The sequence below is a fragment of the Phragmites australis genome, chromosome 4 (genome assembly GCF_958298935.1).
Source record: "Phragmites australis chromosome 4, lpPhrAust1.1, whole genome shotgun sequence".
NCBI lineage: Eukaryota > Viridiplantae > Streptophyta > Magnoliopsida > Poales > Poaceae > Phragmites > Phragmites australis.
Window position 1 is genome coordinate 10,322,921 of NC_084924.1, and position 20,399 is coordinate 10,343,319.

Consider the following 20,399-nt stretch of genomic DNA (forward strand, 5'->3'; position numbering starts at 1 on the left):
GGGGTAATTTTCTCGAGCCTTTCGGTGGCGTCAATCATGGAAGCGACGGGAGGGAGGCGGGCCGGGGGGCGGGGGAGGGGCATTCGGCTCGATCCACCAGGTGTGCCGCGCGGGCGCGGTGGTGGGCCGTGCGTGGACGAGAGGATTCCCGTGCTGCTGATGTTCCCGTGAAAGAAGCGAATTTTATAGCATTTTTTTCTGTAAGATTCTAATCTAACTACTATATATTATCTGATTTAATGACTATTTAAAGGGAAGAGAGAAATGACATATATTATCATAAAGAAGAAGATTTTTCGTAGAATTTGGTTTAATAGAATCTGCTTTTGTGAAGGAGTGCATGTGAAGATCGTTGAACAATAGGAGCGGTGTGGTTTGAGCCGTGGGCGAGCCCCCACACGCACGACTCACGAGTAGATTTTAAAAATGCGACAGTAACTATTTAGTTATTATGGTTACCTACTATTTCGATCCGTATCGTATTTACAAATCGAACCATTAGTGATCAAATTTAAGTTCAAAATTAAAATACTAAAAAATTAATAAAATTCAATTTCTACCAATTCTATTAAATTACTGTATGATGACCAATCCTAGATGATTTAAAAAATCTATCGAATTTGTAAACCCTACTCACGAGAGGATTCCCGTCACCTCGTGTGGGCTGGCGGGGCGCGGTGCGTTGAGCTGTGAGCGAGCGCGGGCGGAGGCCAGAGGATTCCCGTGCTCTTACCGCGAGAGCGGTGTGTGCGGGCGGGGTCGTCGCTTTCGGCGCGCTGTTGTTCGCTCGCGTGGGACGGGTGGGTTTGGTTGGTTACTCGTACTTTGGAGTACAGTGTATTTTTTTGTTGGCGTGGCTTGGCCATGCGAGTGAGTTCGCGACCGGCGGCGCCGTCAAGCGCGTGGCGGCGGACGTGACGGGGAATCTAATCCGGGGCGTGATCTCGGAGTGATGGGACGCTTGGAGGATTGGACTTTGGAACTTGGAATTGTATAGTTTACCTGGTGGGCGTCTGGGCCATGTGAGTATCCGTCAGAGATCTTTTCGAGCAGAGGAAAAATCAAGTAGATTTCCTTAACATTCCATTTTTTATCTGGGCGTGCTGGCCGCCTGGAAGTTGACGGAGAAAAGGGTAGAAGCACCACGAAAGCACGAGCCTGTGCGCGAGAAAACCTCACTATGATCGACATTTTGGCTGACGTGTTAGGGTGCATTTTGATCCTACCTCCATCTTGCGTACCCAGCGGCTCGTATGGCCAGAAATTTTTATTTTAAAAACCTTTTTTAACTAATATTTTAAAATAAGCTCTAGCTCGATAAATTTTCAAATCTAAACTTTTTAGCACATGGCGTGACCAAAAGGATTCTGATTTTGAAAATTTAGCAAGTAAAGGTCGGTTTTAAAAGTTTTAGAAAATAAAATATATGTAGCATATGCATTGAGAAGAAAGTTTTAGAAAATAAAAAAATATGTTGTGTTGTTGTTTTGTTATGAAGAAGCAAATGAACGTGAAGAACAATATGCACAGTTATTTGGGTGTGATATTGGTACACATACATTTAAATATCTTGGCATTCCAATGCATCATAGAAAGCTTCGAAATAGCGACCGGAAGGGGGTGGAGGAAAGATTTGAGCGTAAATTGAGCAGTTGGAAAGGGAAGATGATGTCAGCTGGGGGCAGATTAGTCCTCCTTAATTCAGTTTTGAGCAGCCTTCCAGTGTTTATGATGTCCTTCTTCAAGATCCCTCATGGTGTCCTAAAGAGACTGGATTATTTACGATCTAGATTTTTTTGGTAAGAGGATAATCAAAAAAAAAATCGATTAACTCGTTGGGATATACTTTGCCAACCAAAGGACCTGGGTGGTTTGGGAATTACTAACCTTTCGGTCAACAATATTTGCCTTCTCAGCAAATGGTTGTTCAAGCTCCTTCATGAGGACGGGGTTTGGCAAAAACTGCTCAGAAACAAGTATCTTGGTTCCAAAGCACTCACACAATCACAAGGCAAACCAGATGATTCTCATTTCTGGTCTGACCTTATGAAGATTAAAAAAGAATTCCTAAAATGGGGTTCTTTTCAGGTACAGGATGGAAGCCAGACTCGATTCTGGAATGATATTTGGCTGGGCAATAGTCTATTAAGCTCGCAATTCCTAACTCTTTATAAGGTTGTGCGGCATAAGCAGGCCACAATCGCGGAAGTAATGCGAAGCATACCGCTTAACTTATCTTTCCGGCGACCATTTGTGGGTGATAAACTAATTGAATGGCAAATATTAACCTTACAATTAGTCCACATAAACCTCTCTAATGAGAAAGATACCTTCAGGTGAGTTCTTAATGGAAGTGGATTATATACAGTCAAATCCATGTATAAGCAAATGATGCATCAACCCATTACGAACTCCCACAAGTGGTTATGGCAGCTAAAACTCCCTTTAAAAATAAAGATTTTCCTATGGTATATAGGCCGTGGGGTTATTTTGACCGAAGATAATTTGTCAAAAAGAAAGTGGGAGGGTAGTCTAAAGTGCTGCTTTTGTAATCACAATGAAAGTATACAACACCTCTTTTTGGAATGTCCCATAGCTAATACCATTTGGCACATTGTCACAATAGCCTTGGGAATAAAAAGACCAAGGAACATATCTCATATTGTGGGCAATTGGCTACAGGAGTTAGGATCAAAGATAAAGAAAATAATTTTGGTCGGGATTGCCGCTATTTTTTGGGCTATTTGGCTTTGTCGCAATGATATTGTATTTAATAAAAAAAACAAATATGCCATTCATGCAGGCTATATTCAGGGGAACCTACTGACTAAGGTTCTGGAGATTACTACAAAAGGAGGACCAAAGGGAAGATGTTTTGAAGGTGTGCCACACTCTGGAGGTGGTGGTAATGGACATCTTTGCAAAGCATGGGTGACGTTGTATCTATAGAATACATGCATGACGTAATTTACCATGCTTTGCTTTCGATTTGTTGCGGGCTACTAGCCAAAACTTTGTAATAATGATGTAGGTTGTATACATCCCAGATGCAAAAAGCCGGAACGATTTCCATTTTCTAAAAAATCTGGTTACTAAGGGTAACAACATCACAAGCCTATGTTTGTTTCTACCCTCAATAGATATCAACAACCTAGATTATCTTTAAAAGTTCTTTCAATTCTACCAAGGGTGTGTTTTACTGCCTAAATTTGCTAATGCCTAACCTGGTGGATGCATATAATGGTTGCACGCATCTACTGTTTTAGCCTAGTCAATGGGTGCAAATATACACTTTTAGTCTGGCACGTCAGATATAGGCTCCTGCACCCACTCATGCAGATGGGCCTACTTGTAAGTGTCACAAAGTTATCTTCATGTGAGTAATCAATCACAATTTCAACTCTTGCATCCGTTCACGCGGTCTTAGATTTTGTTGACCAAACAGAAACTCACCTCAGCCTGTCCAGACTGGTACAACCAACTATCGAGGGTTAATCCCTGAAATATTTCTAGGTATACTGGACGATGGGCACGTGACAGCATTTTCGATGGATGTGTGTGTCGAAGAAATATCAAGAACACTAGAAATTATCTAGGTTCAGACCTGTGGTAGGATAACAATTCTACATCTTATGTATTTTCTTATAGTTTGGATGAACTTGTTACTGAATGAGTTTTGTTCCTTACAATCCCGACCCTCCTTTCTTTATATAGTAGGAGGAGAGGGATACATACAAACAGACCGTGCAAAACTCTGAGACCGGTCTAACACTGACGGAGCCAACTACTCCTAGCTTATGATGACAAAGTGTAGGCAGGTTCGCCCTACTCTGGTCGACCGATACGTCTTGTCCTGTTACCGCGCGCCGCACGCTCGCCTGTGAGACCATCTCACTTGCCTGGCCATCCTATAGGCCCTGTCCCATCCACCCAATGGTGCCACGCCTGTTTGCAAGGCCATTCCATAGCATTAAATGCTATGGGATGGGATACTGCACCACTACGTCGGTCATGACTTTGCTCGTTGAGAGGAGATGCCTGAGGAAGGAAAATATTTGAGTGTATAGCATTAAATGATATTAGACGGGTTAGATGAGTACTTACCCCGTGACCAGCCCTTGTTGGTCGCGGGGTAGGGCCACGGTCTTGATAATATCAACTGACAGTTGGAATTTGCTAGTGTGGACCCCCTAACAGGCACCCTTTATTCTTTACACTGACAGCAGCCCCTAAGCTCATTCGTAGATGCAGGGGACTTAGTGGTTTGCCACATGGTCATGATCGAGCCTGAGCGCACCACTTGGGTGCTAGAGGGCCATAAGTTCACCTAGGGAGTGGTCATTAATGTAACCCACTTTCGTTGTCAGCTCAAGAAACCACATCCCGAAGGGAGGTTAAACATCCGAAGCGAGAGAGAGAACATGGGAGAGAAAAAAGGAGGATGTGGGATAGAAACATTAATTATCGTCAGACCTGAGGAAATCTCAGTTCCCTATGCGAGGTCTTTCAAATTTCGAACGGACCAGTCCCCATGACGGTTGACATACTGCAACGGTCCTATAAATGGAGCGTCGATGGCTCCCTGCAGATCCTTTCATCATCTCCCTTAGCCTCAAAGACTTTGCCCTCTGTTGCCATCCGTGCTCCTGCTGCAAAGCCTTTACCCTCCGTCACCGTCCGTACTCCGTCGCAACCTCTATTGCATTCCAATGGCGCAGCACACCGGCAACGAGCCAAACTTCCCCAAATCCAAGTGCAATATGATGAAGCTGAGGCAGATGCGTGAGAACCACCTACTCCCTCGCCGCCTATGGGAGAGCGTGCATGCTCCCCACCAAGGGGAGATCATGATGTTCATCTCTTTCTTCTTGGTTGGCCTCATGTCGTCCTTCTCTGAAATCAACAACATTATCTCCTTCTACAACATTTGTCACCTCCACCTCAATCCCAATTCCATTGTCATACTGAGCGTTTTTGCTCACATGTGCGAGAATTTCATCGGAGTCAAGATGTGCCTCGACCTATTCAGATTTTTCTACACGGCCAGGTTATAGACCGAGTCAGCCAACAGAAGCTGTGGGTTTCATCTCTATGATGGCGTTGCAGGAGCCTACCTCAAGATGGGCCTCAAGTCATCATGGTCGAGCTGGAGGGAGGATTGATTTTACCTCATGACAGAAGATCCCTTGGATAACATCCGCATGCCGGGTACACCGACGCATGTCAACGAGAATTGAAGGAGCGTCCCCACGACAATACCGGAACTGCTGACCCTCGCTACATGGGTCAAGATGCTTGTAGACGCCAGGCTATCGAGATTAGACATTGTCTGCGACTTCATCAAGCGCCGATTGCGCCCTATGCGGAGGAGAACATATCCAGCATATAAGTACACTGGGAGTGACGATGTCACACGGGAGAGCTCCGTAGGTAATATCACAGACGTTTCCTTTGAGTTCATTCTTAATCATGCAACATCTTAAGTATCCCTACTATCCAGATCATCCTGACGAGGCCATCGAGTCGCGGGTCAAATTCCTAATGGCGGTCACCCAAGGAAAGATGGCCCTCCACGTGGTGCTCCACCGTTGTGTGATCTCCCTTTGTCGGAGAGGGCTCGGATCTCCGTTGTGTGATCTTAGAATTTCCATCTCTAGGACTTCTCCTGGGTTAGGATTTCATGGTTTGCGTCACAATAGGGTCTTCCTAAGGTTGATGTCTTGCTCTTGATAGTTGACGAGATCATGGAGGTTGTCCGGGAAATCAATCTTGGCACCCGCATGCCCTCTCTATCGCCCAGTACCGCCCCGATCGGTCGCCAATCTGGTCACGGTACTGACCCAACTGGTCATGTCAGTGATCAGACTGCTCGGAGCCAGGTATTGACCATGGGGGAGGTTCTGCGAGCAGCGCTGGTCAGCAGAGGATCAACTAGCCTCACCTCGACCAGACTCGCACTGACCAGCCTCACCTCGACTAGACCGGGGGTGATCAGGCTGCTGTCGGCCAAGCGTCCACGCAAGGGGGAAGAAACCGACGGAGGACTCTACTTTCGTGGAAATATCCAAACACGCTGGTGGGACACCGACCACGGCACGCATGATGGCAGCCCTGACCTCCCCGTGTAGCCAACCCTGTGGCTTTACGAGGACAAGACTTGTGCTCACCCCTCTGTCGATGCGGTAAGTTCTCCAGTTAGGTGCAAATTATCAAGTTATTACAATTTACAGCAAAATAGAATTAAGAGGAGATAACAACCGACTCAACTCCTAACCAACAAAAGAAACTACACAACGGAAGACTAAAGACTATACAACAAAAGAAGTATAGAGCCATATGCCCTTAGACTCCATCACAAAAGCACGACTTCCGAGTAGTTGCCTACTCATACCCACCATCATTCTCGATGGGCATGAAGTAGCCAAAGACCAACTCCTCCTCATCGGTAACACCTAAAATAGCAGCGTGAGTACGAAATTACTCGCAAGACTTAATCCACAATAGGTACTTATAAATATACCGACTCCGAGGATTATGCATTGGGATGTTAGTAAGTAAAATTCATATGTGAAAGCAAATTTGACATAAACATATGTGAGCATCTATACTTGACCAAAGCAACAAACTAGTGCCTTGGAAAAATTAAAAAGTTATTCAATAGTCTTGGAAAAATTAAAAAGTTATAAATTCTAAAACCAGGATGTTACAAATCTACCCCCTTAAAAGGAATCTCGCTCTCGAGATTCAGAAGGGCTAGGAAAGAGGTGAGGGGAACTTCTTTCTTTGTCTTTCATGTAGCTTCATCTTCTGAGTACTGACTTCATTGCACTTTGTACATAGGGATTACCTTGCTTCCATCGACTCTTTCAATTATCTTAGAAATCTTGACTATCATTCAGGCTCATTCCACAATTTCACTGAACTTTTGTCATTCAGTCCATTCTAGGGACAACATCTTCATCCTTAACTTTCAAAGCCATAAGGGTGGTTGAATTTGAACTTATCCATAGTGAGATATTTCTTTGAACATCAGCTGATAAAATTTGTTTATTCTCCGCAGTAGAAACACCTTTTCTTAGCATCAAGAACAAGAGACCTCTTGGAACACTTGCTGGCGTAATGACCTTCTTCTCTGTAGTAAAAATACTCTGTTGTTGTAGTGCACTTTGAGCATTGCTCTTGATCTGAGGGATTTCCTAGCTGATAGAATGTAGTGCTTGTTCTAGAGTGGAGCGTAGTCATGATCTGCTAACCGCTTGTTGGTATTGGAAGGCTCTCTTCCTCTTCTTGTTACTGAGCTATTGATTATGCTTATCTTCTGCACGTAGAGCTTCTATGCTTTGCAGCAAACTTTTCATATTCTGAGCCATGGCTTGAAGGATCTGAGTTTGTGTTATCAAAAGTTGTTTCTGGTTGAATTAAGGTAACATCTACTGGTTGTTGTTATTGGTACCTTTATCAAGTTGACTTTTTTTGTGTTCACCATATGATCAGGATTGGAGAGGAAGGTTAGAGCAATGAGAGAAAGGACTAGAAGGAGAAAACTCAGCTATACTATTAACTATAAAGATAGTAATCCTATAGGAAATATGGCTATGTAATGGATGCTAAAGCATCCCACAACGCACACCAACACCCAGATAGAAAATCGAAATCACGCAAGATACACCACATGAAAGCACACTACTAACATCATTCTCTAGCCACACCGTGCCTGGAAAACGATGTTCGTACCCTATGACGTACATCTCGCGGCGAATGAGGTCCTCGGAACAGGACTCAACGGTTGCCGTGGATCCGGCTATGGGTAGCCAATCAATTTATCAACACTTACCGAAATGCGAAAACACGCTCCCTACTTGGCGCGCCAATTGTCGAGGATTAATCTCTGACAATGTTTCTGGGGTATACCGAACAATGAGCACATGATCAACGTTTTCGGTGGATGTATGTGTCAAAGGAAAATCAAGAACACCAGGAATTATCCAAGTTTAGGCCTCTCATAGGATAACAATCCGACATCTTGTGTATTTTCTTATGGCTTAGATGAACTTTGTTACCGAATGATTTTTGTTCCTTACAATCATGGTCATCCTCTCTTTATATAGTAGTAGGAGAGGGTTACATACAAACAAATTATGTCAAACCTTGAGACCAGCCTAACAATGACGGAGCCAAACTACTCTTAGCCTATGATGACAAAGGGTAGGTAGGTTCGTCCTACTCTGATCGACCGGTACGCCTTGTCCCGTTACCGCGCGTCGCACGCTCGCCTATGAGATCATCCCACTTACCTGACCGTCCTGTAGGCTCTGTCCCATCCATCCAATGGTGCCATGCTTGTCTGCAAGACCATCCCTAGCATTAGGATGGGGCACTACACCTCTACGCTGGTCACGACTTCACTCACAGAAGAAAAATATTTGAGTGTATGTCATTAAATGAGATTAGATATGTTAGGTGAGTACTTGTCCCGCGACTAGTAAGAGCTGGTAGCAGGGTTTTCTTATGCGATCAGGATACTGGTCACGCGAGCCCCGCCTAGTCGTACGGTGGGGCCACAGTCTTAATATTATCCACTGTCATATGGTATTTTCCGGTGTGAACCCCTTGACAGGGCACATCTTATTCTTTATAAAGCACCAATCAAGCACTATTTTTTTTTAACAAATATGACTCCACTCAATCTGTTTTTGCTCAACCAAACTATACAATATGACTATACAAAACTCCATCTGAGAAATCAAACCAACCTCAAATGAATGTCCTTGCTTATCAAGGCTAGGAAAGCTCATCTGAGATAGATATGCATCTTTACTCTCTCACGCTCTTCTCTACCTTCCCCCTTCCTCTTTTTAAAAACTTACATTTGTTGGACGAACTTCTTACAGAAGACCATGCGGAAGTTATTCTATCAACTAGTTCTTTATTGGAAGAAATGGACAAGGATTCTTTTATCTTTGTTTAGCGTAATTCTGGATGCTCTATCTTAGGCGTCTTGTTTTCCTTGTCATATCAAATTGCATCTGACAGAGAGGGCGCTGCAAATAACAGTAACCGCCCCTCGAGAGGACTCTGCCCTACGAGCAAGATGGAGGGATGGCCTAGGATACAGCATCATGGGCGTTGCAGTAAAAAACTAAATACCATCTCTTCATGTTACGTGTGGTCCCGCCGATATTGAAGAAGATGACAACCTCTCGAACATGGTCTTGTAGCTTTGAAGAAAATAGATGTGACAAAAACAACGGTAGAAGATCCTCACCATGGTCGTTGTTGCCTTTGGATCTTTACGAATATGACCTCTGACTTCTTGTAATTGGTTGGCCTTGTAAAAGTTTATGGAGAGGTAGGGAGGTTTGAGCACAATAGGGCTGTGGAAAAAGTTACCTTGATCAAAGGAAAATTGTAGCTATTCTATTAAACACAACATAATTTTGCTTTTATGCCAAAAACTGAATGTGGCTTTCACTTTTGAGATACACTACCCCAACCTACATGACTTTGTAGCTTGTTGCGTTAGATTCTATTTTCGTTCATCCGTTTTCCAAAACGATGAAGTTTACATATCCCGTTTTGACAAACGTTTACCAAGAAGAAAAATGTTCAGAAATCGAAACTATCACACATTTTTCCACCAAAAGAAAAAAAAAATCCATCATACAAGTAGCTGAAAATCAGAGTGTGCACTATCATGTCGAAGCTACCTCCACTCCATTTTAAGGCGCCACTTCCCGTTTCACGCAATTTGGTCGTTGCTGAACCTTCACGGGGTAGGGTAATGAGTTCAAATTCATAAAGAGATGCCGAACTCCGGCGAAATTCCTAACATCGACACCAGGCACAAGCCTTTCATGCCAGACGCAGTGCTCGTGGACTCATCATCCCGCCAACCTGCTGTCGTCTATTTTACTGCTCCCGGAACCCATCCACATATCCGGAGCACCCGACCTCACCTCCTGAAATAAATGAAACCATCCTAAGCCATGTTTATTTTTTTTAGATTCTGGATTCTGATAGTAAATTATGTAGAAACTTATTTTGAGTGGATTGTAAATTATATCATAATCTAAATATATATTTGTAAAATATATTTTTAAAATCTAACCGTTTATTTGCAGAATTAATAATCCAAAATCTATAATTCATAGAAAAACAAACATGACCCTAAGGTCATATTTGTTTCGGATTATAAAAGCTGGATTGTGATAAAAACTAAAATAAATAGTTGGATTGTAAAAGTTAGATTGTGATTATAACTTAAAAGCTGAAACAATCAGCTGGTTAAAAAAGCTGAATTGTTACAATCTAACATCTAGATTATAATAATCCAGTAATCAATCTTCCACCAGATTATAATAATACATAATCCAGCTTTTACGATACAGATTTTATAATTCAGTTTCGTACCATCTATAATCTACAAACTGATTTTTACAATATCCAGCTAAAATAAACAGCCCTAAGTCTCGGTCCCCGCTGCCGTGCGCCGACCTTAGCTATTTCGCTGCCGCTCCCGTGCTAACCGTCTTCGTGGTAGCCTCGCACGCCGGCTGGACACGGGTGCAACTCAACTCAGCGTAGAGAGAGACAAATGGCCTGGAAAAAAGAAAGACCAAACCAAGGGAACGGCTAGGAGTAAGTAGTATACTACCGTCCGCTTGTATCGGCCGCGATTGGACTTTGTTTTCACCTTCTTTTGCGGGGAATCAGATCATCTGAATTTAGAGAGATTGAAGTCATCAATCTTGTGAGCCGTTCGATCCCATACGAATGGACAACATTTTGACCACACAGCGAATCGCTACAGCATTTTCCATGAACAGTAAATCTGACACCGTAGAAACATTACTCGCGTGAAAAAAAGAGTGTCCCTCTCACGTGTTCCTGATAGCTGAAAATCCAAAAATAGATAATATAATTGATCATATTTATCATAATAAATAATATATTATTATATTTATAAATTTAGCATCCGTATACGGTAGCTTATTTACCGAAAATTATGAACAGTATCATATTCAGCATTTGACGTGTCGAATATGGTATTATTCACTATTTTTGGCACCTAAGGTATTGAATATCAACTGTATTCGATACATCAGATACCGAATATGGTGAACAATATCATATTCGATATCTCAGGTATCGAATATAGCTAGCACTCTGTCAACTCCTGTTAACATGAACAGTGGCCACATTGAATAAATTTTGTTTCCACTCTCCTTCAAAACGGTGGTCTTCTGTTACTCAAATTTTTTTTTTGCGTATTCCATAATCCATATACAACCCATTTTAATTGGATTCACCTAAAAATTCTTTGTATATTTTAAACTAAAATTCTTTTAAAAAGGCTACCTTTATAACTTCTAGCAATTGTTAGTGCCTCAAATAAATTCCCAAAAATTTGAGAAATCCTCTAATATTCTTCTTATGTGATGGACTAATTTCTAAAATTATTTTCATCCCTAGGTTATATGATAAAAAAAATGAGTTCCTTCGTAATGCTCCATTTATATGCATTTTTATCATTTCATGTGATATTTTTCTTTTAATTCAATTTAAATTAAAAAATTCAACTATCTCATTATTTTTATTCCGTTGACATGCTAACATTTTAACTATATTTCTGAAAAATAGTGAGCGAGCAGGCGCGTCTCTTAAATGGTGCAAGCATTAGTTACTTGAAGAGGAGAATAATAACAAGGACGAGGAGGAGACGTGCAAAGAGGTCATAAACTAAGAGTGTCTCTATAGATATTACTTTAGAGGTGGTGCTTATGGTCGTGGTCACTACTCATCTTATGTTTGCCCAAGCGGCTAAGCAATATAGTCGCGGTATTTCTATAGACTAGGTAAGGAGGAAGATCTTTTTATTTTGACTACTTTCAGTATAATTTTAGACGTATGTTTATGTAGTCAAATATTTAAAACTTATTATATATTGTTATATTTATAAATATTCAGATGGAAACATGATAACTTATGCATAGATTCGCCATTAAATTTACTTTCATAACGATATGATTATATTTTTATAAATATATTATACTAAAAATAGTAGTTAAATTATATTTGGAAAACCATGTTATTGTTTAAAGTATAATATAATTATACTTTAAGCAACTACTACTTGCACCGTTCAAGAGGCGTGCCAGCTCGCCCACCGTTTCTCAGAAATATAGTTAAAAGTTTAGCATGTCTACGGGATAAAAATAATGAGATAGTTGAATTTTGTTTAAATTCAAATTGAAGTAAAGAAGAATATTACATGAAATGATAAAAATACATATAAATGGAGCATTACAAAGGAACTTATTTTTTTCATCAAATAACTTAGGGCTAGAAATAATTTTAGAAATTAGTCCATCATATAAGAAGAATATTAGTAATTTTTTTCAGATTTTTGTGAATTTATTTGAGACAATAACAATTGTCAAAAATTATAAAAATATTTTTTTAGAATTTTAGTTTAAAATATACAAAGATTTATTTTAATCCAATTCAAATGGATTGTACATGAATTGTAGAACACGTACAAAATTTTTTAAATTTTTTGGAGTAACAGAAGATCACTGTTTTAAAGGAGAGTGGAAACAAAATTTAATCAACATGGCTACTAACGGGAGTTGACAGAGGGCTGCCTGTATTCGGCACTTTATGTGCTGAATATAGTACTGTTTAAGTACCGAATACGGTGAACAATAATATATTTAACATTTCAGTGTTGAATATGATGTTATTCACTATTTTTATAAATAAGTACCAAATATGGATAATAAATATGATAATATATTATATATTTTGATAAATATGATAATATATTATATATTTTGATAAATATGATTTGTGTATGTTATTTTCTTTTAAATTTTGCCATTACGTGCTCTTCTTACTCAAGTCAGAGTAACGGGATCCGCGCCTTTGGCTGGCGGGCTGTCCTTTTCAGCGCCGCTTTCCCTTTGCCCTCTCGCCGCTCCTCTACCCACCTACCTTTCGGCGGCCGTTCGTTCCCGCATCGGTGCCGCCGCCGATCGAGGTACTGCCCGCCCGAGCTCTCTTCCTCGCCTGTTGCCGTGTCTAGATCTGGGTTTTCTCTTCTTTTCCTGGGTTGATCCGTAGGCATGGCATGATTGGTGTGGGGTTGGGGATTTTTAGGGTAGGCGCGGGGAGGCGTCGCGCTGCTCGGCGTTCTTGGTTCCGATTACTGCTGGTGTTTATGTGCGCCGGAGGACTCGGTGTGGGGAGTGGTTGGCTACTATGTGTTGCTGGGGTGGGGAAAGGGGAGTGATTGGGGATGGCGCACTATTGGTATGTTGCTAAACTGGGATGGGAATACTGAAACCCTTCTTTAGATGGCCGGAATGGGGACTGAGAGCTGCTTGGAAATTGGGAATAGGAGTGGTGGAATACCTCACGAAGATTTCATTCGCATGCTCTAGTAGCTGTTCATGGGCTTACTAGTTACTAGTGTTATCTCTCAATCGCTACGGATTTCCTGTTCTTTGAAATGGAAAAAAACGGTATGCGCTATTCAAGGGTAGTTGTTAAATGGCAACGCAATTCATTCATATATCTGTTCTTCTGTAGGAAATGTTGTAACAACTGATGCAATACTGAAGCTTTGTGGATGGACGGATGCGACTGCATCGAGCCACTATGGCAGACTGATGATCTCCTTGTGAAGTATCAGTACATCTCGGACTTCTTCATAGCCCTTGCGTATTTCTCGATACCGTTGGAGCTGATCTACTTCGTGAAGAAGTCTTCCTTCTTCCCCTACAGATGGGTCTTGGTCCAGTTTGGTGCGTTTATAGTTCTCTGTGGAGCGACTCATCTGATAAACCTGTGGACTTTCACCACACACACCAAGACTGTTGCTATGGTCATGACCGTAGCAAAGGTTTCTACGGCAGTTGTGTCCTGTGCAACAGCTCTGATGCTTGTTCATATTATCCCCGACTTGCTGAGTGTGAAAACAAGGGAGTTGTTCCTGAAGAATAAAGCTGAAGAGCTTGATAGGGAGATGGGCTTGATAAGGACGCAGGAGGAGACCGGTAGACATGTTAGAATGCTTACTCACGAAATAAGAAGCACACTTGATAGGCATACAATTTTGAAGACTACTCTTGTTGAGCTAGGAAGGATGTTGGGTCTGGAAGAATGTGCCTTGTGGATGCCATCACGAAGTGGTTCAAGTCTTCAACTATCTCATACTCTGCGCCACCAAATTACTGTTGGGTCATCTGTACCGATTAATCTTCCTGTTGTCAATCAAGTGTTCAGTAGCAACCGAGCAATTATAATACCCCACACCTCTCCTTTGGCACGGATTCGACCTCTTGCAGGGAGATATGTTCCACCAGAAGTGGCTGCAGTGCGAGTACCTCTTCTGCATCTTTCAAACTTCCAAATAAATGATTGGCCAGAGCTTTCACCGAAAAGCTTTGCAATTATGGTTTTGATGCTTCCATCTGATAGTGCAAGGAAATGGCATGTGCATGAAATGGAGCTTGTTGAGGTTGTTGCTGATCAGGTTAGTGCTCTATCTCTTGCTATGATTACTACTACCTCTGATCCCAAATATAAGTCTAATAGGGATTATGGTTTGTCAAACCTTTTTAGCTTTGACCATCAATATAAAAAAAAATCACATAGATTTAGTTTGATGTTACTAGATTCATCATGAAAACCACTTTCATAATATATAACTCTTCCTATTTAAAATAATATATTTTTATGGATATTGCTAGTCAAAGTGTCATATTGGAGACCATGCACACATATTTGGGATCAGAGTGAGTAAAGATGGCTAACTGGCTGTGCCTACTGGGCCGGTCCGAGGCACGACACTGTAGGCACGACCCATGCACGATGGTAGACGGGCCGTGCCTGGACCGACACCTCGACACGGTGGGCCGGCACGGGCACGGCCCACTCCGCCCCGCACCGGCCACCCGCCTCCGCCGTGCCACGCGCCTCCCCACCCCGGCCCAGGCCGCCCTCGCCGCGCCGCCCGCCCCCGCCCCCGCCTCCGCCTCGCGCCGCCCGCCTCCCCGTCCCCGCCCTGGCCGCCCTCACCGCGCCACCCGCCCCCCCCCCCCCCCCCCATGTACACGTTCGGCCGCAGCCATACTCCCTGCCCCCGCGCCGCCCGCCCTCGCCTCGCGCCACGCCGCCGCCCGCCTCCCCGCCCAACGGTCCGGTACGGTCCGTCGTGCCGCAACCGTGCCCGGGCCAGCCCGACACGGTACTGTGCTTCACGGGTCATGCTGTGGGCCGAGGGCGTGGCACACGGGCCGTCACGACACGGCCCGTTACAGTATTCGGGCCTATCGGGCCGGACTGTGCCGAGCCGGGCCCGTGCCGGGCCGGCACGACTGGCCCATTTGGCCATCTCTGAGAGTGAGTATAACTTATATGTTTGTAAGAGGGAAAAATCTGTTTATTATGTATTCAAAGTCATATACTCATTCACTCATTAATCATGACCTATCAATTCAGGCAACCTTTAATTGAATAGGTGTTTCACAAGTACGATGCAGTGATCACTGTAATACCGTCAAATTATCCCTAAATTCTTTTTTTGAAAGCATAGGATTTTGAAACCAACTAGAAGCTCCAAAAGACGATTCCCCTGCTTGTTTATCAATCTAAGCGCTGCTGAATGTTAATAAATTATTAAATGATATTGCAAGAAGATCTGCAATTTATCCTTTTTTTATTCTTCAGGTAGCAGTTGCACTATCTCATGCAGCTATTCTTGAAGAATCCATGCGAGCACGTGATCTACTAATGGAGCAGAATGTTGCTTTGGATTTAGCTCGAAGAGAGGCTGAGATGGCCATCCGTGCTCGCAATGATTTCCTAGCTGTTATGAATCACGAAATGAGAACACCAATGAATGCAATAATAGCCCTTTCCTCCTTGCTTTTGGAAACTGAGCTTACTCCTGAGCAGCGTCTAATGGTGGAAACAGTACTGAAAAGCAGCAATCTTTTATCAACACTCATCAATGATGTGCTGGATCTTTCCAAGCTTGAGGATGGAAGCCTTGAATTGGAGATTAAAGCATTCAATCTTCATGCTGTTTTCAAAGAAGTATGCAACATCTGTTTACTGACATCTGATATCTATATGCACGGTGCAATTAACTAAAATTCTCATTTGGTATTACAGGTGACGAGTTTCATCAAACCAATTGCATCTATCAAGAGACTATCTATATCAGTTATGTTGTCACCAGATCTGCCGTTATGCGCCATTGGTGATGAAAAGAGACTCATGCAAACTATTTTGAACATCTCTGGCAATGCTGTTAAGTTTACCAAGGAGGGACACATCACGCTTTTAGCTTCCATTGTGAAGCCTGACTCTTTAAGAGAGTTCAGAACCCCAGAATTTCATCCAGCTGCAAGTGATGACCATTTCTATTTAAAAGTTCAGGTAAATATTCCGTGTAATGGTTTCATGAACCCTGCTTATGCTTCTCTGCAACCATATAAAAAAATCTCTACTGATTCCTTGTACAACATTGAGCATCTATTTTTCATGTCTCCTTATGGCGACTGAATTTCTCATGGACTTGGGGTTTGGACCCACTATGTCAACCTCACAAATTTCACACTTATTTAGTGGTATCCAAGGAATTTTCTGAAATTCGCTTGACTAATATGTGCATTTTAGCATGAACAATTACCTACTTCTGGTAATTATGTCATGGACATTCATTGCATTTACATCACCAAACTCGGCTGGTTCAGTTGCTAAGGTACTGTAGCATGAGATCAGGGATGTTAGGATAGATTAGTCAGTATATCTATTGGTATGTTAGGATTTACATTGATTTGTTTAGATATAAGTTTGGTAGGAGATAAGTTAGGAATTAGATTGAATTAGGATTGCTTAGAGATAAGTTTGGTAGGAGATAAGTTAGGAGTTGGAATTGAATTATAATTGTAATTTCCCCTCTATATAAAGGGGCAGCCCGGTGCATCCTTGTAATCAAACAAAGAAGAATTAATCTAAGTCTCCCCAATCTATAGTCAAATTCCTCTTGTAGCAGCTGACATCGCCTGGCTATCCTTCTGACAAATGTTTATCTCCCCAAATGATCCTAGGATCATAACATCCATATGCTTTGTAGGCTTCAATTCTGTCTAGATCCATGCACAATTTTCTAGTTCATTCTACCAAGGGTACAAAATTGACGGTAACCAACCACATACAGTTGTTTATAAGTCTTATTGGTGGGTACCGCTAGCATTGTATCTGCAAGTGGAGACATGCTTGTTTTTATTGAAGTATAAGTGAATTGTCCATCTTTCTCTATCAGCTTAAGTTTTTGGATGAACTTATCGATACATGCAGCTTAATATGGTATCAAAGCCAGAGATCTCGAGTTCAAGTCCTGTAGGGCGCAATTAAAAAAAATTACAGCTGACTCATATTTTCACATCTGAGGTCTACGTGAGTCTCCATGTGAAAGTGAATGTTGAAGTATAAGTGAATTGTTCATCATTCCCCATCAACTTAGGTTTTTGGGTAAACTGGTCGGTGCATTCAGATCAATAGTTTTGAGTTTTTTTATATACATTTATTCTTATATGTTATAATATATTTACTACCCTAACTTGCTTGGAAAAAGGCTTTGTTATTGTTGTTGTTCTTATATGTTGAGTGGTGTAAGAGACCCTAGATAATTTCAAAGAAACACGATAGATGACTGGCATACCTGGCTGCTTTGGTAACCGGGTACTGGTTGGGCCTGATTAAATTTTGAAATCTGGTTACTCTGCTCCTTACACCATTGTGACATTTGTTGGCTGTAGTCATTTGTTGCATCTTTTTTTAGTTGCCTGAATTGAATTACTCCCCGGGCTGACTTAGACCTAGATCGCATTAGCAAAAGATAAAATAATCTTAGATTGGAAGTGTTAAACCAAATCTTCCATCAACTTTACATCAGCCAAATCATGATATCAAAACATGTACTCAACTATGACAAAACGCAGATGCTTATACTAATAAAAATTCCACTTTAGTTGATTCCAGTGTTCCTGGGTTTCATGCTTATAACTGGAAAAGGGTTTCATGTTTCCGGATTATGAACATGCCATGGGCACATGAAGCAGAGTTTTACTTATTTATGTGCCTGACTATTATTTTTATCAGTTTTCATCGCTTTACAGTCTCTGTTCCTTTGCTATTGCAGGTAAAAGATACAGGCTGTGGTATTAGTCCTCAGGATCTATCCCATGTATTTACAAAGTTTGCTCATACTCAAAGCGGAGGAAACCGAGGGTTCAATGGTAGTGGTCTTGGCCTTGCCATTTGCAAGAGGTAGTTCAATATTACAGCTCATTGTAGTTCCTTCTGCCTGATCTTGTTTTTACATTTTAGTGCAGGACTCATTAGTGATAAAGTCTCATTCATTCACTCTATAACCAGGCAACATCTATGAAAAATTCTATTTCAGGTTTGTTAGTCTCATGGGAGGGCACATCTGGCTTGACAGTGAAGGAACAGGGAGAGGTTGCACAGCTACATTCGTCCTCAAGCTCGGCTTGTGTGACAATACAAACACCTATCAGCAGCAATTGATCCCTCTAGTCTGGCCAAGCAGTGCAGACTCGGAATCTTCTGGCCTTAACGATGGGAAAGGATCAGCTTCCCTGAAATCTCGGTACCAGAGAAGCATATGAGCTATACTATAAATGATTGACGGCCTGTTAGCTTTGTCCTCTGATTTTGTTTGTGTCCTGTCATAGCTGGCATATAATGTACAAATAATGCAAAGCAAATGGAGTGCAGGGAGCGGCTTTGTACTTGGGGGCAACGCTGACTTTCTTCATTGAGTATTAGTATCCAACAGCGAATTGCTTGTTCTGGGCTGGGGTGTGCGCGTGCGCGACCCCTGTAGCTCGTTGCTTGTTCTGTTGTAATATCTGTTTGAGTAATTTTGAGAGAGTAAGAATTGTTTTTGATTGATGGTTGTTTACACACACATATATATATGTATATATATATATATATATATATATATATATATATACATATATACATATACATGTTTAAAGGGTACGAACATGTTTATTCAACAGTGAATGGTTGCCCTTTAGTTTAATAACTGAAAAGCAGTTAGTGTTGCTAATAACTTAGTTGATCACATGCATAATTAAATAAGTGTCAGTTTCTAACACTCCTCTTTGATCAATTATCTTGTGTGTAAACTTTTTGTTAAAAACTCCTCTAAAAATACTACGGGAAAAATATGAGGAGAAATAATATGTTATATGTTGATATACCGTTAAAACTTCTTTAAATCTAATGGAAAAATATAAAGAGAAAATGATACTGTATATATCAATTATTGCTTCATTGTAAGTTCAAATGAGAAAATTCATTGATGAACTTAGAGAGCAATGATTATGATCTTTAGATCATATTTAAAACCTCCGAAAACCATTTAGAAAAATAGGAGGAACAAATTAGATATTGCCTCGTTAAAAACCTTAATGAGAAACCGTATAGGAATAACTCATAAAAGGAAAAGAGTGCAATAGAGCAGGTTACTTATTCAGAATCAATCCCCTTTGAACCTTGCAAATCCTGTAGTCGTCGCATACCAATTCCGTTAACATATTTTTGGAATGTAGAAATCGGTAAGGACTAGGTGAACAAATCAGCGAGATTATCACATGATTTGACTTGCAAGATTTCTATTTTCCCATTATTTTGTAATTCATGAGGATAGAATATTTTAGGAGCAATATGTTTAGTTATATTACTCTTTATGTAACCTATTTGCATTTGAACAACGCATGCAGAATTATCTTCATAGATAATTATTGGTGATTGAATAGAGCCAATACCGCATGATTGTTGTATGTGATTGATTATTCTGCGAAGCCATACGATTCACGTGATACTTTATATAATACGATTATTTCAGAATGATTAGTGGATGTAGCCACTAGAGTCTATTTTGAAGACTTTCATGAAATGACTGTTCCACCGTTTAAGAACACAAAGCTTGTTTATGACCTGGTATTATGGGGATCTTATAAGTAACCAGCGTCAATGTACTCAATCATATTCATATCTTGATTTCTTTTAAAGAGAAGACCAAGATCTATAGTGCTTTGGAGATATCGTAAGATATTCTTGACTCCTGCCCAATGACGTTTAGTTGGAGTAGCGCTATGCCTAGCTAGTAAGTTTATTACAAATACGATATCGGGCCTGGTGCAATTTGCAAGATACATAAGCGCTCCAATGGCACTGAGATAAGGAACTTCGGATCCCATTATCTCCTTCCTCCCTTAGTCTACATTGATCTTTTTCCACATCAAGAGATTGAACAACCATGATAGTCTTTGAAGGATATGATTTTTTCA

General features: G+C 41.3%; 1 protein-coding gene across 1 annotated transcript; it reads left to right on the forward strand.

Annotated features, from left to right (window-relative positions):
* Nucleotides 1-12,889: 12,889 nt before the first annotated feature.
* On the forward strand, nucleotides 12,890-18,988 carry LOC133915646 (probable ethylene response sensor 1). The gene is made up of 6 exons (XM_062358883.1): nucleotides 12,890-13,039; nucleotides 13,591-14,536; nucleotides 15,733-16,101; nucleotides 16,180-16,446; nucleotides 18,215-18,342; nucleotides 18,479-18,988. Exons 2-6 carry the CDS (start codon nucleotides 13,631-13,633, stop codon nucleotides 18,702-18,704), a joined length of 1,896 nt encoding a protein of 631 aa, XP_062214867.1. The 5' UTR covers nucleotides 12,890-13,039; nucleotides 13,591-13,630; the 3' UTR covers nucleotides 18,705-18,988.
* The last annotated feature ends 1,411 nt before the right edge of the window (nucleotides 18,989-20,399 follow it).